At 41.1% G+C, this 24,123-nt stretch overlaps 2 protein-coding genes across 2 annotated transcripts in view; one reads left to right on the plus strand and one right to left on the minus strand.

Annotated features, from left to right (window-relative positions):
* Nucleotides 1-1,454: 1,454 nt before the first annotated feature.
* Nucleotides 1,455-21,183, plus strand: LOC143286743 (apoptosis inhibitor 5-like). The gene is made up of 13 exons (XM_076594467.1): nt 1,455-1,587; nt 2,049-2,210; nt 3,608-3,773; nt 4,551-4,711; nt 5,357-5,497; nt 6,176-6,241; nt 6,869-7,060; nt 7,810-7,985; nt 9,673-9,766; nt 10,519-10,638; nt 12,078-12,133; nt 12,825-12,955; nt 13,769-21,183. Exons 1-13 carry the CDS (start codon nt 1,519-1,521, stop codon nt 13,846-13,848), a joined length of 1,614 nt encoding a protein of 537 aa, XP_076450582.1. The 5' UTR covers nt 1,455-1,518; the 3' UTR covers nt 13,849-21,183.
* Nucleotides 21,184-21,208: 25 nt separating this feature from the next.
* LOC143286742 (uncharacterized) overlaps nt 21,209-24,123 on the minus strand; it is a 45,910-nt gene continuing 42,995 nt past the window's right edge. Inside the window, exons 26-27 of the mRNA XM_076594466.1 lie at nt 22,082-22,168; nt 21,209-21,862 (exon numbers count right to left, since the gene is read on the minus strand). Of these exons, the coding sequence (XP_076450581.1) occupies nt 21,639-21,862; nt 22,082-22,168 (311 nt within the window). The 3' untranslated portion in view covers nt 21,209-21,638. The remainder of the gene's footprint in view (nt 21,863-22,081; nt 22,169-24,123) is intronic.

A 24,123-nucleotide genomic window follows, 5' to 3' on the forward strand; every position in this document is an offset into this window, starting at 1 on the left:
GGTGTTAAAAAGAGGGTAGTGGTGGGGATAGGGGTTGTACGGGTGGGTGAAGAAGGTGAAGAGGTAGAGTAGGATAACAGGCAGAGGATAGGTGCACAATCCACTCTCTCCTCGTACCACAGCAGGGTCTTTTAGAAAGATGACATTGGTGCCTGACACACTATAACATGGGGGAGTCATGATGAGTGGTGTGACTGTGTATGGGGGATAAATAATGAGTGGTGTGGCTGTGTATGGGGGATTCATGATGAGTGGTGTGGCTGTGTATGGGGGATAAATAATGAGTGGTGTGGCTGTGTATGGAGGAATCATAATGAGTGGTGTGGCTGTGTATGGGGGATTCATGATGAGTGGTGTGGCTGTGTATGGGGGATAAATGATGAGTGGTGTGGCTGTGTATGGAGGATTCATGATGAGTGGTGTGGCTGTGTATGGGGGATTCATGATGAGTGGTGTGGCTGTGTATGGGGGATAAATAATGAGTGGTGTGGCTGTGTATGGAGGAATCATGATAAGTGGTGTGGCTGTGTATGAGGGATAAATGATGAGTGGTGTGGCTGTGTATGGGGGATAAAGGATGAGTGGTGTGGCTGTGTATGGGGGATAAAGGATGAATGGCGTGGCTGTGTATGGGGGATAAATGAGTGGTGTGGCTGTGTATGGGGGAGTCATGATGAGTGGTGTGGCTGTGTATGGGGGAGTCATGATGAGTGGTGTGGCTGTGAATGGGGGATAAATGATGAGTGGTGTGGCTGTGTATGGGGGATAAATAATGAGTGGTGTGGCTGTGTATGAGGGATAAATGAGTGGTGTGGCTGTGTATGGGGGATAAATGAGTGGTGTGGCTGTGAATGGGGGATAAATGATGAGTGGTGTGGCTGTGTATGAGGGAGTCAGGATGGGATTAATGCTACAAGATCCAGTGCTGATGAGGGGGTGGCAAAAATATAGAAATGATTTGATTCGGTTTGGCTAGGAGCCCAGCCAACCACACAGGGCCATATCAGACCCAAAGTATGTCACAAGAAGAAGTAGAAGAAAGAATATAGCACATCGGGAAGAGTTACAGTCTCATATTAGGGCAAACAAATCTGGGGTTGTTTTTTTTTGGGGGGGGGTTACTTTGTTGTTGGTGGTGGTGATGGTGCTGGGGGGTGTGGGGGGAGGGGGGGGGGTATGCCACGCTTCTTTGTGATAGGTTGCAAAGAGTCTCAACAAAAGATTCACATAATGTCCATTTCAGATGAAAAATACAAGAAAATGCATTATACCACCACCACCATTACCATCACAACCACTAACATTTTCACAACCAAAGATCCTATATGCTCATAGGGTCTTTGTTACAGCCATAACATTTCCATAAGGTTTACAAAAATTGGGTTTGTGTCAGAATTTATGTGTGTTTTGTGTGAAAAGACGTACCGCTGACAACCGGAAGTTACCCTTTGTCTTCGACAGAAGCGTGTAAACGGCGGAGTGGTTGACGTCTAGAGAAATAATTTCACGAAAACAAAAATGGTTACTGTTGAACAACTTTATAAAGCGTTTGGCGTTCTTGCTGACGCAAAAGACAAAGCTGGAGAGGTGAGAAACATAAATACTGAAAGATAAGGTCCAGTTTAATGAATATCTGTATCATGCATCGAACACGAATCGAAGGGCAAAACTCATGAAACTTCAAAGATTTCGTAGTTCGTAAATTCATGGGGCCGATGGGTCAGAAAATGCTTATTGTTACTGACATTCTGAAACATTTATGACTGAAACATCTGTCACAAAAGACTAATCGCCATAGGCTATGTTAGGATTAAAACACTAGACAGAACAGGCGACGGATCACAAATTTATCTGCTTTTGTGTTTGTAAATGGTGAACGTTGATTGTTCAGCGAGTCAGTAAATTATTTGTTGCTTTATTTAACTATTATTTCTAATAGTGGAACTGTTATTTTTAGTGCGCTATTTAATTATTATTTCTAATAGTGGAACTGTTATTTTTAGCTTGTGCACTGTTTGAGCTGATCATTGACAATGATGAATGTGCAGCATGAAGCGGAGTACCGTTTGTTCATGGAAGCGGTCAAAGGGAATTCTGGAGAGAAACGGCTGGCGTCACAGTTCATGGCACGTTTCTTCAAACATTTCCCTTCTCTGGCTCGGGATACTATCAACGCCTTGTTTGACCTTTGTGAAGATGCCGATGTGATGGTGAGCATTGACATTTTGATTATTACATATGTTGAACCAAGTAATCTCATTATATTTCACTTTGTTTGTTATTTTCTGCATGAGAAAATGACATAATATAGACCTGCACAGGATTTATATTGTGTGAGTCCATAGTGGTGCAGTGGGTCATCAGCAGATTTGGAACAGACTTTATTGCCTGAACGCTTAGACTAAAAGTAAAAACCTGCTTTGGGTGTTGAAGAGCACAAAAGCTTAACTGTTAACAGGAGACCAGTGGAGTAAGTAGACATCACTTGGCCATTTGGCTCTTGTATTACTTTTGTTAGGTGTATATAAACATGACTAATAGTAATATATATTTTTAAGTGGGGAGAGAGTCTGATTAGTTACATAGTTAATAGGCTGCTGGAGAGTTCCATGCTTACATGATAATTGATATAGAGGCGTGTCATATGATTTGTGTTCTCGAGATTGATTGGCTCTCCAAAGTTGAGAGCAACAAAGGCAGTTGAGAGAGGCAGAACAACAGACTTCTTTTTTATTTTATAGACTTTTTTTATCCTTTTTTTTTCTTTTTTTAATAGACTGCTGGAGAGTTCCGTGCTGACATGACTTAGGGAAGCATGTCACATGATCTGTGCTCGCAAAGTTGATTGGCTTTCTGAAATTTTGAGCTATAAGGCGAATGAGAGAGGCAGAACGTGTGAAAGTACTGAAACAGAAGGCTTCCTTCTTGGATATTTTGCTTTCATATTTTGTTCTTTTTTATTGTGCATATGTTGTATTTGTACAGAGTTTGGTTTTAGCAATGGAGGCTATCAACTGAAGAAATAGGGGACAGCGCATGTTTGGTGCTTTTTTTATGTCAATCACCTTTGGCACTACCTGCGAGTAAAAATTAGATGCACTAGCGCAAGATCCAAGATGGCCATAGAAGTCTCCAGCAGTCTATCATGCATTCGATGGCACTCTATTGTATACAGTTTGGTTGTTGTATGGAAGCTATCAACTGAAGAAATGGAAGACAGGCCAGTCCATATTTATTGCTTTTGTGTATGTCGATTGCCTTTGGCGTAACTCACAATTTTCAGTAAAAATTAGATGCGCATGTGCTAGATCCAAGATGGCCTCTGAACTCTCTTGTGGTCTGTTAGCCAGTGCAATAAATATGATAATGATTTTGATATATTTGCAAATGTATGCTAATGTGACAGAAATTGGTTTGATGTTGCCGGTTGTGCCTTCTGGATGGCAGGTAACAACTCAGAATGGGTACTTTGGTGGCGAAGATAATTGACATGGCTGTTATCGGTGCACTGTAAGATGTCTGACTGCATGACAGTCATCGCAGTAAGATGTCTGACTGCATCAGTGCATGGGAGGATGGTGAACTTACAAGTGGTTACTTTCTGCAGATCCGCAAGCAAGCCATAAAGGATTTGCCGTCTCTGTGCAAAATATGTCCAGAGCACACACCACAGATTGCTGAAGCCCTGAGTCAGCTGTTAGTTTCAGACGACGCAACAGAGTTGAGTGTCATCCAGTCCTCACTCATGTCCCTCTTCTCCATCAATGCGAAAGGTGAGCGCCCAGATGTCCTGTCTTTGATTACCTTTGTTGGGCTGTCAGTTAACTGTTGGTAATTTGTGCTCTTTTTCTCAATGCTGCCTTTTCCTTTCTGCCTTATTTGTTCTGTTCCATGGTATAACAATAAGTTACGTATGGAACTTTATAATTTTGGATTGTTTATAGTTTCTTATACTTACAGTTAAGACTCATTTATAATGAATGAAATTGAATAAATGTGGTGTGGGATCATTTCTTGTGTGTTCAGGGGCTGCAGTTTCCATTTTTGAAAGGAGGCTTTTAAACGTTTAACCTCTTTTGCTCTGCCATTTAAGCAGCCATGTCTGTTTTGCTGGGTATTTTCATGTTCACCAAACAACTACATGAATTACAGGATCAGTAGCATGTGTATTTAGCGTGCTGCCTATGTTTATACACAAAAGGGATTAAGGCAGATCTATGACACATGTTGACCTGTGAGATCAGAAAAGTATTCACCCTTTATCCACCACCAGGCATAGTTGGGGTCAAATCCAGAACCTTCAGTGTACTAATCACTCAGTTATCACACCCTTCAACATTTATTTTGCATGCCTGGCAGGCACCACCAGGGCAGTCCATCTTGTAAGCTGCTGAGGGTCCATTGCTCAGAAAATTGATGCTCTCATTATATTTTGACCTATTTTTCTGTGTGCATATATATTCGTGTGGATACCAATCTATGTACATTAGGGACGGTGAAGTTTTACATAACATGAAAAATGTATTATTGACAGTATTGTTATGTTTCAGGAGTTCTGGAGGGAATGTTCCAGTACATCTTAGCAGAACATGAAGACGACGACAACATCCGGGAGAAGGTGCTGAAATTCCTGACCCAGAAACTGAAGACACTGGCAGAGGACACACTAGACAAGGAAGCAGAAGAGTTTGTTGTGGCGCAGTGCAAAAGGGTAGGTGGAGTGGGGTGTGTACTTCAACCTAAAGACCTTATAGATTATGTAGATTATTATGCTTTTGAAACATGTTGAAATGTATAAAGACGCAAAGGTCAAGTCTTTGCTATTTTTGTATTAATTTCTAATTTATTTTATGGAAGATAGTTATTAGATACTGTTTGCTGTTTTAATGTTTTTATGCACTTCTCTGTTTTGTTTGTTTGGGTGTTGATAGAACCAGTCACCCTTAGAAGCTTATTGAGCTTTCAGTTTTACAGCTATTGTCAGGTTGATCTTGCACATGGTTATCTTTTGAGTTTGAGTGATGACACTTTAGTTCTGTATTGTTAGAAGTTTTGAGTTTTGTTGTGTTGAGAATATGTATGTTGTGTGCTGAGAAAAGCTTTGTTTTATTTTCAGTAAAGCTTTATTGTGTGTTGAGAAAAGCCATTTTCTGTTTTAAGAAAAGCTGCGCTGTGTGTTGAGAAAAGCTGTGTTGTGTGATGAGCTCTGTGTTGAGAAAAGCTGTGTTATTTGTTGGGAAAAGCTGCACTGTGTGTTGAGAAACGTGTGATGAGAAAAGTCCTGTTGTGTGTTGAGAAAAGCCATGTTGTGTGCCATGCAATGTGTTGAGAGGAAAGCTGTGCTGTGTGTGTTGAGGTGTTGCTGGACGTGACGAAGGACGAGTTCCTGGCGGTGATGGACATTCTGCGCAGCCTGAGGTCCATGAGCACGGTGCAGGGCAGACAGCAACTGGTGGACATTGTCACCGAACAGGCAGAGCTGGACCAGCCACTGGAGGTCAGTGCTCACAGGCACACACTCACACACACACACACCAGCTCTTGGCGTTTGTGCTCACTGGATGCAGTGTGGCAGAACTGTTTGGACTTCTGATCCAGTGATCACCATTTCTTTTTCCCTGTTGGTATATTATTGTCAAGGGGATTTAGACACAAAAGGCATTCATTTCAGCTCATATATTTTGTTGTGGAGAATGGATGAGGGATTGGACATCAGGAGGCGGTTGGAGTGATCAGGGTTTAAGGCCATGTTTCAGCATGGTGTTGTTTCTTGGAAGGGCACTTCACCCTGATTTTCTGATTTTCCTCACTCCACTTTGGTTTGGATGCTTAGCTGACTTTGGTTGCAGAAGGTTATTATTGATGAAGAGAATTAGGCCCAGCCATCTTATGCAAAGCCCTGGACTCGGTTGTATCAATTCACTACCCGATGGGTAAAAGGCTATTGGACATGAATCTTTTTAACAGTTGTTGCTTATGGCCAAGCCAACCACACTAGCCCGTATCAGCGTCCTAGGGCACTCATGAGGTTCAGCAATGTTCGTTTGGGGAATGCTAAAAATTGAATTCCTGGCTTCTGAAATCTTTTTTGTTGTTGTTGTTGTTGTTGCAATGTTTGTGTACAGTTGCAGAGTGCAGTGTTTATCAGTCATGTTACTGTGATGGTTGTGTGCAGATAACAGATGTAGACTGTGTGGATCGACTGCTACAATGTATGAGGACAGCTGCACCAATCTTCTCTGTGAGTACTGTTGTGTCTTCTGGGTGCATTCACTGCACTACATTGTATTGATTGGCAGTGTGAGAATTGACCTAGCAGTCTTGAAGTCAGACCAACACTATGTTTCATGGTACCCATGCTTTCTTTACTACTGGCAGTCCTTATTTCTGCTGATTAACTTTTTCTTTACAAGTCTTGTTCATTTCCTTTGATAAGTACATTTTCTCCCTTTCATCTTTTTGCATGAAGAAAGAGGAAGATCTGTTCAAAATTTTTCTTTTAAATCAGTGAAAACGAAAACTTGAAATCATTGTCGTTGATAAAAGTGATGTGTTTTACTGCATTTGATTCTGTGTGAAATGAAAAAAAACATTTTTTTTTTAGAAAAGGGAAATGTCTGAAGGGATTATCGGCTGTCAGTAGATGGATCTATATATTTTGGCCCAAATTAGATGCAACATTAAAATTAGATGCAACATTAAAACTATCTGATGTCAGCAAGTCTGTCTACCTTTTTATTCATCAGAAATTTTAAAAAAGAAGAGGTGTCTTAGAAAAATTCCATTGTTTTTAAAGGCTACTCACTGTATTTCCTCACAGCACAATCCTACTTTGTATAGTGCTTGATTTGTTGTTTTCCTGTTGCAGAAAAACGTTCACTCCAAGGCGTTTGTGAAGTACGTGTGTGACCACGTGTTGCCGGTGCTGGACAAACTGCCCAGCCCTGAGGACACGAATGTCCCCTTGGATCTGCTGAAGATGTTCGCTGAACTGTCGGAACATGCCGGGGAACTGGAAAACCAGGAAGCCTGTGTCAATAAAGTCTATTCCAGATTGTTGGTAAGGTTTTGCACTTTATGCTAGAGATAGGGAATTTTTTTTGTTTTTGTTTTTTTTGTTTTGTTTTTTTTTTGTTTGTTTGTTTGTTCCAAGAATACTGATATTTTATGTCCATTTGTTGACAAAGGACAGGAGTCTTTCCCACATCAGCATGCAGTGTGAAATGTTGAGTAAAACTAAAAGGCAGTAAGATTAAGGCCTTTGAGACAGGATTGGGCAGCGGTTAAAGATGGAAAAGCAAGCTTTCCGTTTTGAGCATTTCTTTCAGAAAATATATTACAACCTGAAAGATATGATTGTTCAGTTTGATTTGATAATTTATTGACACAAGTTAACTGGATGTGTTCAGTCTTATACTACTGGCATGTTGCTATGGAATTATTCTTTATTGTTGGCTTGTGTTCTTGAGGTCTTTTATTCTTAGTCATAGAGTCCTTGACCTTGTTTTGGGGGGTCAGAACGTAACTGACTCCATTGGTTACCAGGTTTTGGAGAATTTGACTCCAAATTACAGAATTACGATCAGTGTGTGTATATGATAGTCATGTCTGACTATGACCATCAGAACAGCCACTGCAATGGGACTTCATTTAAGCTGAGTCTTTTGTGAAGGACTCTTAACGCTCAAACTAGGAGGCAAAATTGCACTGGCTTTCAGGGTCAGTAGTTCTATAAAAAAAATTTTTTAAAAGTATTAAAAAAAAAAACCCGGCAGCGTTTGTGACCAGTGTTTGGTGGTGTCATGTCAGGAGTACATGCCCCTGCCCCCAGAGGAGAGTGACCAGCTGTCGTCCACGGAGGAGCCCAAGCTTCAGTTCTCCTACGTGGAGTGCCTCATGTACGCCTTCCACCAGATGGCACGCCGCTGCCCCAACTTCCTGGCCGATGAGGCCAACGCTGACCGCCTCAAAGACTTCAAACAGAGGTGCTTGTCCTGGAGTCCTGGACACTGTTGTAGTTCTGGTGTTGAAAGACAGTGCACGGTTAAGGTTTCTGCTTTTTGTTACAAAGCTGCGTATCCTTACACACATGTTACAGGTTTTAGTGCACTGTTACAGTTTCTGCTTTTTCTTACAAAGCTGCATATCTTTATGCACATGTTAATGGTTTGTGTGCCCTTTCTCATGCTGCACATACTTAGGTTTGCATGCATACGCATACACACAGCACATACTACATACGCATGCATACACACACACACACACACACACACACACAGGCTTACATGTGCATACATATGTGCTTGCACTGGTTTTACATACAGAGGATAGCACAAAAGTATAACATACAAAGGACAGCACAGAAGTATTGTATTCAGAGGTCACCACAAAATTATGATGTACAGAGGACACCACAAAAGTATGATACACAGAGGACACCACAAAAGTATTGTATATAGAGGTCACCACAAAAGTATGATAAACAGAGGACACCACAAAAGTATGATATACAGAGGACACCACAAAAGTATTGTATATAGAGGTCACCACAAAAGTATGATAAACAGAGGACACCACAAAAGTATGATATACAGAGGACACCACAAAAGTATGATAAACAGAGGACACCACAAAAGTATGATATACAGAGGACACCACAAAAGTATTGTATATAGAGGTCACCACAAAAGTATGATAAACAGAGGTCACCACTAAAGTATGATATACAGAGGACACCACAAAAGTATTATATACAGATGACACCACAAAAGCAAAATGTACAGAGGACACCACAAAAGTATTGTGCTGTCAGAACCAGCAAGGAGAAATGTGATCTGTAGCCAAAAGTCAGTGCCTCTAAATGCCAGGATAAAACGTCATGACACAAAGGTGTTTGTTATATACAAACTACCTGCTTCTTTTATGATCTGACACTCAGTGCCTCCAAACCTTGGGGCTGAACATTGACAGCCAAATGTTATTTGACAAACATGTTTGTGTTGTGTTGCAGACTTCAATACTGTGATGATATGTAGTGTGGTGTGTTGTGTGGTGTGTTGATCATGCATTGTGTGGTGTGTTGATAATGTGTTGCGTGGTGTGTTGCAGACTTCAGTACTGTGATGATTTGTAGTTTGGTGTGTTGATGATGTGTTGTGTGTTGATCATGTGTTGTTTGATGTGCTGCAGATTTCAGTACTGTGATGATTTGTAGTGTGATGTGGTGATGATGTGTTGTGTGTTGATCATGTGTTGTTTGATGTGTTGCAGATTTCAGTACTGTGATGATTTGTAGTGTGATGTGGTGATGATGTGTTGTGTGTTGATCATGTGTTGTTTGATGTGTTGCAGACTGCAGTACTGTGATGATTTGTGGTGTGGTGTGTTGATGTGTTGTGTGTTGATCGTGTGTTGTTTGATGTGTTGCAGACTGCAGTACTGTGATGATGTGTGGTGTGGTGTGTTGATGTGTTGTGTGTTGATCATGTGTTGTTTGATGTGTTGCAGACTTCAGTACTGTGATGATTTGTGGTGTGGTGCGTTGATGATGTGCAGTGTGATGTGTTGATGATATGTGTTGATCATGCGTAGTGTGGTGTGATGATGTGTTGTGTGGTGTATTGATGATGTGTTGTGTGGTGTGTTGATGATGTGTTGTGTGGTGTGTTGCAGACTTCAGTACTTTGCCCGTGGTGTTCAGGTGTACATCAAACAGCTGCGTGCAGCCCTGCAGGGCAAGTCGGGAGACGCACTCAGAACAGAAGAGGTAGGCAGCTTGTGCCTTCAGTTTTTATCCTTGTGCAGCATAGTTTAACTTTTGTTATTGTCCGTCATGTTAATTGCACTGGCTCTTAGTGCTGCAGCCTTGTGGGCCAGTTGGCTTTTGGGAACCATCCCAGTGCCGACTGTCCTAGAACCCTCTTGGCCGAGAGAGTGGGGATGTACTTGGGCAAGACACTCTCCACTATAATCAAATTCTAGCCCAAATAGTCGGAACAGCAGTTGCCTCCTCTGCTGTTCTGATGTTCATAGTCGGACACGACTGACTATCATATAGTTATGGGCAGTTTACATGTTTGGAGCATGCAGAAACCTTGTCTTTTTTAGCTCAAGTTCTAAGTTGTATTGGCATTAAAAAAATCTTTTAGCTTTTTAAAAAAAATCTAAAATGTTGTTTGAACCAAGCAGTAGACTGCAGCTCAACAACAGTGGAGTGTACGGGAGAAGGTTGCTAAATGTACGTTGTGTTAGTACAGAAGGAGATCAAGGTGGTGGCCCTGAACACAGTGATAGTGTTAGATATACTTGTACACAGCGATAGTGTTAGATACATGTGCACACAGTGATAATGTTTGATACATGTACACACAGTGATGTGAAGTGTGTTGTGTGGTTACAGAACAAGATCAAGATAGTGGCTCAGAAAATAGTGTTTGATACATGTGTACACGTTGATAGTATTTGATACACATGTACACAGTGACTGTCAGTGAAATGAAGTGTGTTGTGTGGTGACAGAACAAAATCAAGGTGGTGGCCCTGAAGATCACCTCCAACATCAACACGCTGATCAAGGATCTCTTCCACAACCCTCCAGCCTACAAGGCCACCGTCACCCTGTCCTGGAAACCTGTCACTGTCAGTACTGCTTGATACACGTGTGTGTGTGTGTGTGTGTTTCTGTCAGTGCTGCATGCTCTCTCTTTGTATCTGTTTCTGCCGGTCCGTGTTAGTACTGTATGTTTGTGTGTTGTGTGTATGTGTGTGTGTGTTCCTCTGTCAGCGCTGCATGCTCTCTGTGTGTCTGTGTCTGCTGGTCTCTGTTAGTACTGCATGTTTTGTGTGTGTGTGTGTGTGTGTGTGAGGGCTGCATGCTCTCTTGTCTGTGTCTGCCAGTATCTGTTAGTATTGCATGTTGTGTGTGTGTGTCTTTGTCAGTGCTGTGTGCTCTCTGTCTGTATGTGTGTCTGTGTCTGTTGGTCTCTGTTAGTAGTGCATGTTTGTGTGTGTGTGTCTTTGTCAGTGCTGTGTGCTCTCTGTCTGTATGTGTGTCTGTGTCTGTTGGTCTCTGTTAGTACTGCATGTTGTGTGTGTGTGTGTCTTTGTCAGTGCTGTGTGCTCTCTGTCTGTGTGTCTGTGTCTGTTGGTCTCTGTTAGTACTGCATGTTGTGTGTGTATGTATGTGTGTGTGTGTGTGCAAGTTTCTCTGTCTGTCACTGTCTCTGTTCCTTTCACTCTGACCTTACAGTGAAAATTATTTCAGAACATTAAAAAATCAAGACCAGTTAACAACAGAAAAATTATATTTCAGTAGGCTTAAGTTCGTCAGCTTGTCCTCTTAAGTCATGGAAAATGATAGCTTTGAAATCACGTTTGGTTCACCAGTCATTGAAGAATGTGCTAATCATGTACAGAGCAGCACAGACGGTTGTAGGTGTGTACTGCAGGTAATGTTTGTTTCCCTTTGTCTGACACTGTGTTGTGGTGTGTATCTGACACTGTTGTGGTGTGTATCTGACACTGTTGTGGTGTGTATTACTCTGAAACTGTGTTGTCTGAACCTGATACACTATGTTATATATGTTACCATGTATCTGATATGTGTTGTGGTGTGTTACTCGGAATCTGATGTGTGTTGTTGTGTGTCTTACCATGTATCTGATGTGTGTTGTGCTGTGTGTTACCATGTATCTGATGTGTGTTGTGCTGTTTGTTACCATGTATCTGATGTGTGTTGTGTTGTGTGTTACCATGTGTCTGATGTGTGTTGTGCTGTGTGTTACCATGTATCTGATGTGTGTTGTGTGTTACCATGTGTCTGATGTGTGTTGTGCTGTTTGTTACCATGTATCTGATGTGTGTTGTGCTGTGTTACCATGTATCTGGTGTGTGTTTTGCTGTGTGTTGTGCTGTGTGTTACCATGTATCTGATGTGTGTTGTGCTGTGTGTTACCATGTGTCTGATGTGTGTTGTGCTGTGTGTTACCATGTGTCTGATGTGTGTTGTGCTGTGTGTTACCATGTATCTGACACTGTTTTGTGCTGTGTGTTACCATGTGTCTGGCACTGTGTTGCAGGCCAAACCGACCTCGGCACCCAGCAGCAGCAGCAGTGGCAGCTCTCAGCAGGCAGGGTGAGTGGTGACGTGAGATGTGGAGTCAACAGTGTGTCGCTTCTCTGTCAGACGAATACTGCTGATAAAGAAGGAAATAGGGCAGGCCGTGTTATGTGGTTGTAACAGTCGTGTGGCATCCTCTTGCTTTCTGTGAGGAATGGTTGTAGAAAGTATTGTAATCATTGCAACACTTTTGCAGATATTACAATTTATTGATATTTCAGAAGCAGTTGTTTGGTTGTTTTGGTTTTTTTAAGGGGTGGAAAGCCACAACTCAGCTGTAACCAAATAAGGTTGACACTGGAATTGATCAGATGAAGAGTTTGGTATGTTACTTTTTGATTGACAGCACAAAAACAGTTGTGAAAAATTGTACTAGAGGTACAAAGTGTTTGGGGTTTATTTGTATTTGTAGCACTTGTGCATCGTAAAAGCTGCTTCATTTCATGCTGCACTGGCTTTCAGTGGCAGATGCAGCTTTCACAAATGTGACAAAGTCAGGAAAGAAAAAATAAGAAAATAATAAAACTTGATGTTCAGTATTTGTTAGTGGTCCTGTTCCTTTGGTGTTGAGGTATGTTGAAGAGTAATATTTCACCCAGCTCAGGGAATGTTTTGTGTGCTTTTGCTGAGTGCTTGTTGATTTTCTCTCCAAACATGCCAAGGTGAGTCATTTGTTTCAACATGAATTTGTCCCTGATGTCAACAGGCAGAAGCGAATCACACCCATCACATACAGCTCTAATGGAGCGTCAGCACCGAAAAAAGTCCACAAAGATGATCGTCAGCTCTACTCGCCACCAGGGGGCAAGTTCAGCGAGAAAGCTGGCACTTTCACAAGTGAGTGGTTCTGTAGTCAGTCTTTGTGTGTGTGTGTGTGTAGGAAAGAGAGAGAAGAGATATACAGAGGTGGCAGTGATACTGATCCATGTAGGTGTTGCTTTGGTTTTGGAACATTCCATGAAAATTTCCTTTGTCAATCTGTTGATGTAGTATCTGCGGATCACGGAAGAGGACTGCATATTCACTCAGTGTACTTTTCTTTTCTTTCCAAGGAACTCGTGAGACCTACAAATCAAGTTCAGTGTCCTGTGTTTTTGATCAACACAATGTTGATCTGCCTTGACAGTCTGTTTTCCCCAATCTTTCATAGCAAAAAAAAAAAAAAAAAAAATTTCATTACTAGCTTATTATCAAAATAAACAAAGAAAAAGAGTTGCAGACATCCACACTGGTTGGCCATGGAGGTTTTAACTTTGTTGATTTATATGGCTGAAAATGTGTATGTACCAAATGATATACCAGCAATATTTCTTTAGTACGGCTGTTGTTTATCAGCCAAGTGTGAACTTAATGTTTGAGCTCATTATACACTGTAAGCTTTTTGTTGGTCTACTTTTCATGTTGTTGGAATTTGTGTATGTGTGTGTGTGTTTCAGCTCATTATACACTGTAAGCTTTTTGTTGGTCTGCTTTTCATGTTGTTGGAAATTGTGTATGTGTGTGTGTGTTTCATGTTTTCTAATAAAAGGTTTGTTTAGACCAACTCAGATTTTATTCATTTTTAGTCTTCAGATTGTTATGATGAAAAAAAACAACAACAAAAAAAAAAAAAAAAACGGGCTCTAACAGCCACCTGTGGTTTGTGCGCAGATCGTGGTGGAGGCCGAGGAAGAGGGGGTTACCGAGGGGGGTTCCAGGGCCGCAGGGGAAGGAACTTCCGCCGCTACTGATCAGCACTGGTGACTGGGTTATATGGACTGGGACACAGACATGTGCACAGTGCAGCCACTGTACTCTTGCACACACGCTCTTTTACAGTACTTCCTACAGCTTTTTTTTTTCTTCTTCTTTTTTTTAATTCAAGATTTTAAAAATTTTTTATATCTCTTGCAACAGCAAGCACATATCCATCTGAAGTGTTGGTGTAGAGAAAGTTTTGACAGGTAGCGTACACCTGTGTTGTAAGAAACCCTCAGCTTGTTTTCCACTGGTGGGTCAACAGGTCCCACCTGTCATTGCTGTTGGCTGACTTATGTGCGGCTCATGTCGTCATGACCGAGTGTGAATCTTGCAGCCATTTGATCATGAAGAGAGGTCAGTGTGGCTTTAACTTGTGGGTGTGGACTCTCTGATCAGCATCTTCGAACTGTATCTGTTAAAAATTTGCAGATATTATATATGATAGTCTTGTCCATTGACCATCATAACAGCAGAGGCAAATGCTGTCCCGACAATCTGAGCTGGACTTTTAGTAATAGTGGAGAGTGTCTTGGTCTACTGCATCTTCAAACTACACCACTGTATCTACAGCATCTTCCACCTATGTCCCTTTATCTACAGCTTCTTCACACCATGTTGCTGTGTCTGCAGACAGCTGATGCCTGTCTATGTCAGTGAACGTAGTAAAACAATCCACCAGCTCAGCATGTTCAGACAAGTTTAACGGGGTACCACAGAACTTACAGAAACTAGTAGCAGCATACATGACCAGTGTACAGGATGTGTAGGACAGGTTGTGTAGTATAGGTGTGGCGTGATCCCACATACCTGATGTGGGGAGACAGGGATCACAGTGCAGTGGGGACAGAGCAAGGAACGATCAGGGGAGCGGTCTCACTCCAGGCCCACACTGCCTGACCTCCCAGCGACAAGGTGCCGATGGTCGACGCAGTTTTCTTCCCCCCCACTCCCCACAGTGTGACGGGACAGTGTAGTGCCTGCCGCCTGCCCAACCCCTGACCTGTGACCCTGGTGAGGGGGGTCACCCAGTAAGTATGGAACGCTCACCCGTCTCTGTCCACAGGTTGGTAGTACTGCTGTCTCCGTCTTAGCTTCCTTTCTGTTCAGGTTGCAGGTTCCCTGAAGAGTCCGGTCCTTTGCCTCAAGTAAGTATTGTAAGGGCAGTGCTAGGTATTGTAAGGGCAGTTATAGGTATTGGAAGGACAGTGCTAGGTATTGGAAGGACAGTTATAGGTATTGGAAGGACAGTTATAGGTATTGTAAGGACAGTTATAGGTATTGGAAGGACAGTGCTAGGTATTTTAAGGACAATTATAGTATTGGAAGGACAGCTGGTCATTTCAAATAGGAGGTAAGCTTCAGAGTTGGTGTCTGCGTAGGAATTGAGGTTGCAATTTTTATTGCCCAACTTCTACATTTTGCATGGTGGTCAGGGCGCTAAATTTAAGGTGACAGGACAAACTTACCATGAGTGCAGTGTGTATTGACATCACAGAAAAGTTGTTACAACAGAGGAGTGGTGTGAGTCAGACTTATACAGAAAAAAAACATTGGTTTTTAGGTTAAATAAAATATCTATTACTGTCAGTGATCTAGAATAGTAAAGATCTGTAGAGAGACTTGGTTTTTGAGTGAACATCAAAATAATGATTAGGTTTCCTTCTGCTGGAAGAGGCTGGGTAAGTTGTTACATCAGAGGAGTGGTGCGAGTTACACCTGTTCAGAAAAAAAAAGCATTGGTTTTTAGTGTGTGGTATCCACTGGCTGGTTAAATAAAATATCTTTATTATTGTTAGTGGTCTTCTAGAACAGTGAAGATCTTGAGAGAGACGGTGGTTGAGTGAATGTGGTCGAGTGAATATTAGGGCTACTGTTTGCTGATTTGAACTTCTTCTTCTTCTATCAGTCCCGTCATATCGTTCACAGAAATAGTAATATGAAACTGTTGCCTTAAAAAGGACACCATTACTGGTGGATACAGACGGTGGGTGACATGAGTTTGTAACAAAGCAGTCAGCACATGCTGTTCACCCAGGGCATTCTGAGAACCAAACCAAAGAGATGGACCGTCTCCAAAGGACAGGTGGGGCAGGTGAGATTAATGTTTTATTAAATAATACGCTTACCAGTCAGTTCTGGTCATCATTCTTCACGCACGGCTGATGCTCGCCAGCTTTCTCTATGCACAGTGAATCAGAACAAAATCTTCAGGAATGAAAATAAAGTTTTCATTTAATAACTGTTGAAATTGTTAACAATTTGGTTGATGAGCTTTTTTTTTTTTTTTTTTTTTTACATTAAAAAAAAAATTGTAAGCTTTGATTTCTTGAAATTTATTCAGTTTTTCATACCAGACATTAAAAGATTTTCTTTAAATAATAACATATTCTAAAGTAGTTTTTATTTGTCAGATATGCTGTAAATCACAGAGGCCATATTTTAGGTATTCATTACACATTTTCTACAGGGTTTGGACTTAATCCTTGTTTTTGGTTGTGCCTCCGAGTCTGATGGAAGTGAGAGAGATCACAAAATGGCGTCATTAAAATTGCACAGCGTATTGCCCAGTTAGGGTACAATACAGTATACTGCCTTCATGAAAGCATAACCCTGAATAACACTGCACCATCTTCAGTCAGAACTTTCCCCCCTTTGTTAAATGGAGTTTCACTGAGTGGCAGTTCTTCACGGTGCCTCATAACTGACAGTTACATATTGCTGCGCCGTTAGCAGCATGGATAATACATAGCAGTGATGAAGACATCAGTGTTTTGAAGTCTGATTTCTTTTGTAACTGCAGTATTGAAAGAACACCTGGTTCCCCCTCTGCCTGTGGAGTCACACAGGTAAAAAGTACACTTGATGTGAAGTGACTTTTTGGCATGACAAGTCCCTTTAGTTTTAGTCACAGCAACAGATTTAGGGTTGAAAGAGCTGAAGGTAAGCCTGTCCGTTGCAAACGATGTGCATGGATTAGTAGTTTGTTGATGTTAATGAAACACGTTTTCTTAAATTAAAAAGAAACAGTATGAGTGGAATGGTAGTTTTGTTAATGAAACAGTTTTCTTCAAGTTATGCTCATTTACCATTGTACAGCAAAAGTAGTGTTTCATTTTATACAGACACTGTGCAGTGATCATGTTTCTTTTTTTTTTTTTGGTGCTCATTAGACAGCTGTGTTTACGTCGGCAGTGCTTGCATCTTGTCTGTTCATGTGGGTATCTGTCCTCTGCTTTTTTTCTTTTTTTTTTTCTGTCACATATTTCTCTGTTCTTTTCTTTTACATAGTGCTCCTGCTCTCTCTCCCCTCCCCCCCCCATCCCCATTTTTTTCCCCATTTCTATAACTTGAACATCAGTTAATGCATCTTTTCTTTTTCAGGCAGAGGCAAATGTTTATACAATCATTTTATTTATTCATTTTTATGTTTTGTTTTGTTTTTTTATTCTTTTTTTTTCTTTTTCTTTTTTTTTCTCTTTAAACATTCTTCATTCAAAAGCCATTGTATGTTTTCTCATGTTCCTCATCCATTGTGAATTGTTTGTTTTATAATTGATAAATGTATTGTTGAATTAAAATTTTAAAAAAATATCTCACCTGTTTTTCTTCGCATTCGCACACACAGAGACACACACAAGAAAAGATTATTTCTCATTTAGAAATGGCACCCAAGTCTGTTATATTTTCTGTTTCACAGCATCAGTGCAAACTTCACAGACAAAAAACAGCCTGTACCTGTGCACTATGAAGAATACTAGAACTGTTCAAATCAGCAAACAGTAGCCCTAAAATATTGTTTGGTTTTTTGGTGGTGTTTTTTTGGGAGGAGGCGGTGGGGGTTCTGTGTGTGTGTGTGCATATTCCTCTGATGATGGGAAAAAAAAAAGAAGTGTGGTATGGCCTCCAAATTCAAGAACCTTTGACATAGTGTTTGTTTTTCACTTTCTGTAAATCTTTTGAGGTGAAGATGCCCATCTTGAAATTGTTAAAACCTGGTTGATCAGATTCTTACACAGGTTCATCTACCATTGAATGATTTACATGGCAGTCTAGTCTTCATAGTGCATGGTTTGTGCAGTCCAGTCATTCAGCATCAGCACACTGGTCAAGAAACAAATGTGGTTTTGTGCAATATGTACAAAATACCGTCAGTTGTAATCAAAACAGAAATAATGCTGACATATATATACTGTTGTAGTCAAAAATCTATATATAAAATAAATAAAGTTGGAAAACTAATACAAACACCAGTAAAGTATCAGATGTACATCAAGACCAAAAATATCCAGAGTTCAAAATTTTGTTGGAAATGTTGAATTTCTAACAAAATTTCATGACCTCATAAAGCTGTATTCAATCCCCTTTTCTTTTCAGTAACTTAAATCTCGTTGACATTCCAACAATGAGGATTTAATGAACACACATATCACTAGGTATAAATGAATCTGTGTTTGAAGAGAGGAAGAAGAAAATCAACAGTCACTAAAGCACTTGTGGAAAACAGATGCTGACTCTAATGAGGTCTTGTTCACAGACACAGAACATATATATGGGTATATTACTTGCATGCATACATAAATACAATCGTAATGTAGTTGACAATGTTTGTGTGTGTGCGTGTTTGTTTTCTGCTGGTTGATTTTGAAGTATGGCTAATGTGAACACATAACACATGATTCATATACACTTCCCATTTCTTATTGTCTGGGCAGACTGGTAATAGTAAAAGCAAGCAGAAATCATGGAATATGAGTATGTTCAGGTCAGCTTGGCCTAAATCCAGTAGTCAGTCAGTCAGTCTTGGCTTGCGTATTCTTGCCGTCAGTCTCTCGGTCATTGTAATGCAAAAAAAAAAAGTCCAGATTCAGTACCACAACCTCCATAATGCTAACCTACCTTGTTTTCAGACCTATCAGCCAATGGCAGCTTTCCATCAAAATTGTGATTAAAATTAAATCCTAATCAAAAACACCCTGGCAGTTGTTCAGCACCCAGAAGACTCTTAAATTAAGAGTCAAATCTAAGGCTGATGAGTTAAAGTAGACCATGTACTGCCACAGGTAGATCCAGGTGTGCAAAAACATGAATCACATTCTGCCACACTGGTAAGGTGAGGGCAGGGTGTGTATAATACTGTTTTGCAAGGTATGTTCACACTAAGCCCAGCCAGTTACTGACACACCAACACACTTCAGTCAGCCAGCTAGAAACGATACGGTGCTCTCCAGATGGTGGAAACAAATATCACTGTGGTGGATTTTAAAACGTTGAAACAGGATTCTCATCAATAATGTATTTCCCAATTGACTGGAATCCTGCACAGATACATACAATAGACACACATAGAGTATCATCATTCAAATGCCCTGACAAGATTTGACAAGGAAATAAACAAAATTTAATCTTTATCATAAATAATTAGTCATTTCTGCGCAGCAATGATAAGAATTTCGTAGTCAATCATAAAATATGGGGATTCACACTGCTGGTATAATTGAAGAGTTCATTCCCTTGAACCAGCCAGCCATCTGTTTTGTGTACATGCCATACAGCAAAAAGCTGGCTGGTGGTCAGTGTGAACACTTTTCGCTGGTATGCATGGTGGGAAAGCGCAAAGGACTTGGGCACAGTTCCCTGTCAGTTGCTCTCAGGAACTAGCTGGGCTGAGTGTGAACGTAGCCTAAGGAAGACATTATATTAAAAATGTGTCAAAGTTGCAAAGGGAACATATTCGGTTTGGAAAGACGGGTGCAATAGCCGAGTGGTTAAAGCGTTGGACTGTCAATCCGACGGTGCCTGGTGGGTAAAGGGTGGAGATTTTTAGGATCTCCCAGGTCAACATATGTGCAGACCTGCTAGTGCCTGAACCCCCTTCGTGTGTGTATGCAAGCAGAAGATCAAATACGCACGTTAAAGATCCTGTAATCCATGTCAGCGTTCGGTGGGTTATGGAAACAAGAACATACCCAGCATGCACGCCCCCAAAACGGAGTATGGCTGCCTACATGGCGGGGTAAAAACAGTCATACATGTAAAAGCCCACTCGTGTGCATACGAGTGAACGCAGAAGAAGAAGAAGGTTTGGAAAAATCAGCCTCTGTTGCAAGCAACTTAACACAAACAACTCAGACAAAAATCAGAGCAAATATTCTGTGAATACAAACTGACCTGTGCATAAGACTTGAGTGTCAAAGTAAGTTCAGTCAAACTACCTAATTGTCTAAGTATTGCAGGCCATTGTTTCAATGCCTGGCAAATGAAAGCCTAGAGTCTAATTTGTGTGGTTTTCTCTGCAATGAGGCTTTTGTCAAGTGAAGAGTCAAGTATAAGGCAATTTCATTCTATGTATCACAGTCACAGAATACAACATTCACTGCTGGCAAACCTCCACACATCACTAAAAATATAACTATTATAAGACATTAACATCACAAATATTCAAAAATATCACAGAATGCAATGGCAAAATTCAACACAGTCAAATTGATCACATAATGACATGAGCAATAACAAAACAAAAAAAAGAAGAAAAAAAAATGATGACAGCCCTACCAGTTACACAGAAAGAACTGAGTTCACAGCAGTGAAGCAGTTATATAGAAACCATTTTTTTCAATTAAAAGATGCTTCTGCTCTTGGACACTGTAGTTTGCAGCCATTTAAAGTGACCACTCTTTGGCAATAAGCTTTGGTACAAACGCGACTGCGATCCATCAGTGTCAAATCTTTTCATCAGATTAAACACTTTCACAGGTTTACTTTGATAATAAAGCTTGATTCTAATGACTTAATTTTTTTCCCCGTACAACTTAAAACTTCAACTCTAGCAAACTCAGTTGGCCATAAGGCATAACATTTGTACATCACATTCACAGATAAAGATATCTGCACATGGTGAACATGAAACAAGATACAACTACCATGATTTGTGGCTGTCCTGTCGTGACGTAACGATCCAGACAAAACATAAAAAATTCCTCTGTATTATAAATAATTTGTGTTGTCTTCCTGCCTGTCACCACTGCTGAAGAGAGGCCCCAGAAAGCCAGAGAAGCAGTAGAACAGAATGTGAACATCACAAAAACAGATTCCCAACACACATCCAACTGGTTTTTGTGTTCATTCCAAACTATCACCTGTGCAGTTCAAACGTCACACTGGAACAAGAGCTCTGGCCACTATCTGAACATTTAAGTGAAGGGCAACCCGTAAATCACATGGCATTCATGATGTCATGGGTGAGGGGAAAGGTGGAGGGGTAAGGGAAATGGGAGGCAAATAAGGGACATCATGTTAAAAAGAAAAAAAAAAAAGGTGGGGGCGGGGGGGGGGGGGGGGGGGGGGAATATACACACCACTTCACACTTTTCTTTTCCCTCTTTTTTTTTTTTTTTTTTAAATATCTTTCCCGGGCACCAACAGACTATTAATAGTCATCCACAAAAAAAAAAAAAGAAAGCCATGGGAATACTTCACTGAAGCTTTTGGCAATCATTCTGTGCTTGGATAACACATACTACCAAAAAGTCCGGGAATACTTTGGTCAAAAAAAAACCCCAAAATGGGGGGCGCCGCAAACATTCTGCCTGAATCCAATGATGCAACAAACAACAAAAACCCACACTAAAAGGTGTAAGGGAGGAACAGACTGTCATCACGACACCAAAAGACCCAATGACAGACTGTCATCACAACGCCAAAAGGCCCAACAATGACGACGAAATCCGTCACGGCGAAGCGTCAACAGGGAGCGAGGAGCGGCAGAAGAGCAGCAGCTTGGCTAGTCTCTGATGGGGGGAAGGATGGCGTGCATGGACCTGAAGGAGGTGTTGGAGTGCACGGAGTACTGGGAGGGGGAGAGGGCCAGGGGGGTGGAGGAGGAGAGGAGGGTGGCGGGGGTGAGGGCCTGGCGGGAGATGGTCCCCCGCACCTGCTGGGTGGGCGTCGGCTTGACCCGCTTGGAGATGGCCCGGATCAGGTCGCGGGCGTGCTTCAGGCTGAAGGCTGCACACACACATGCACACATCAAAAACATACGCACACACGTATATGCATGCACACACACACACACAAACCCCAAACACGCACACAAACCATGCACAAACACACATACACATACACCACACACACATACATCACACACACACACACATACAGATACACACTGGGCCACAATCCATCGTCACTCAATGCCAGACCTCAGAAGAAGCACAGCCCACTCACCTTTCAGTCTGGCTTTGATTTCCTCAGAGAAGTAACCCGACTCAATCCACTCTTCAAAATCCACAATGTAATCAAAGGCTGTCAGACCTGAGTAGAAAACAAACAAACAAACAAAATCCAACAATTAAAACACCATAACACATCAAATTCACTGTCAATCCAGCTTGAGAAACGGTAACCAGCCGCCGTGGTGAAGTGATTAGCATTGTGGACCGATAACTGGAAGGGTGCAGGTTCAAAGCCCCATTGCAGTGTCACTGGCACACCTTCACCATTCATTATCATAAAAATAATAAAACAAGAGGCAAAGCCTTCAAGACTCACTTGTGCTTCACGCTTCATCCTGTAAAGGAATCATTAGGAGGTAAAAAAAGAGATTTTAAAAATGGTTGAAAAGTGCTCTGTATTAAATATGATGGATAAGCTTGAGAAAAAAAGAAAAGAAAAGAACAAAAATGTAATGTTTAAGATGAGAAAGATCAGTTTAAAGCAAATTAAGTCCCCTAGCATTAATTACAGAGTAATTTCCCTGTTTGAACAAAAAATGATAATAATGACTGCTCTTGTTGTTGGGTCAGAATATCAGATCAAAGTGCCAAGTTTAGAGAATACAAAAAATATAAATATAACAGTAAATGCAGTTTGCATATAATTAGGCTTCATTTTTTATTTTTTTGTGCCCATCCCAGAGGTGCAATATTGTTTTGAACAAGATGACTGAATTTTTCCTATTTTTATGCCTAATTTGGTGTCAACTGACAAAGTATTTGCAGAGAAAATGTCAATGTTAAAGTTTACCATGGACACACACACACACACACACACAGACAACCAAACCCCGGGTTAAAACATAGACTCACTTTGTTTACACAAGTGAGTCAAAAATAAAAATGTCATGAGGATAAAAACAAACAAAACAAAAAAAAGCTTGAGAAAGAGATCATCCTGCACTGTACAAAGCCAACCCCCACTGATCAAATCCCCTCTCTCCACTGCGCTCCTTTGCTTACTGTCCTAAACACACATGGACAAGGACACAGGAACATCACTTTTCCTTTACAAGGGAAAATTGGAAATAAACATGTCAATGTGTGCACGTTTATACATGCCAGTTTCGCTCTTCAAAGCGATGCGTATGCTTCTTTATCGAGGGAAGTTGAATGTGTTGGAGTGTGCACATTCCCATACGTCCTATTTCACACGCTTTAAAGGTTAATGATCACATAGCTAATGATCGCATAGATTACGGCTGTCAGGGCAGTGAATTCATATCACACCATGTCTGGAGTTCAGCATGGGAAGGTGGGGCTAAGTCCTCTCCTGCTGTTTTAACTCTCTCCAGACGAAGGAATGCTCACGCATTCCTACACAAAACGTATTCAGATTTGGACGAAGGAATGGAATAGCATTCTCCGAAAGTAAAATTCCATCATGTGCTGTACACGTGATTTTGTGATTAGCCAAGCATAGTGCGCTATTCTGGGTCACTCCACAATCGAACGGTATGATTGGTCAGCCTGGGATGTGTGGCCCGTCTCGCACACACGCTGACAAAGTCACTGACTGGTTGTCTGCTCGTGTGCCAACCTGTTAGCAAAGCGGGCTCTTCTCAGAATGTTGTGGAGCGAACAAGGCAGTGACGGCAACGTTTTAGGGTTGCTGAAGTACTTGAAATGCTACAAATTGAAGGGTCGGACATTGAAGAGGTGGATGATGACGAAGAAGAAAGTGAATTTAATGCAGAAAGCAAGCATGGGTATGGTGATTCGGGGTGAAAAATTGGCAGTATTTTCTACATATGGCAAAACTGTAAAAATAAGATGAGAAATTTGATTTTTTTTATATGTAATAGCTCAACACGTAATAAACCAGTTCTGAAAGTTTCATTTTCTTACACAGTATTTTGTATTTTTTGTAATTTTTTTCCAAACCCTTACAAATGGGCCGTCTGTGGGGAAAAGCAAGGGAGAAAACTTGTCGTCCCGAGTGAGTTAACCTTCCCCAACCAAAGTCTGGTACCCCTTCACACCTGGGTGGAGTGA

This window comes from Babylonia areolata, chromosome 10 (genome assembly GCF_041734735.1).
Source record: "Babylonia areolata isolate BAREFJ2019XMU chromosome 10, ASM4173473v1, whole genome shotgun sequence".
NCBI classification, from domain to species: domain Eukaryota; kingdom Metazoa; phylum Mollusca; class Gastropoda; order Neogastropoda; family Buccinidae; genus Babylonia; species Babylonia areolata.

What these genes read in the sequence shown, in the direction of transcription:
- LOC143286743 (XM_076594467.1), top strand. Translation starts at nt 1,519, where the DNA reads ATGGTTACTGTTGAACAACTTTATAAAGCGTTTGGCGTTCTTGCTGAC. An exon ending in AGCTGGACCAGCCACTGGAG is followed by an intron (nt 5,498 to 6,175) that starts GTCAGTGCTCAC and finishes GGTTGTGTGCAG; the next exon opens with ATAACAGATGTAGACTGTGT. An exon ending in TGTCCTGGAAACCTGTCACT is followed by an intron (nt 10,639 to 12,077) that starts GTCAGTACTGCT and finishes ACTGTGTTGCAG; the next exon opens with GCCAAACCGACCTCGGCACC.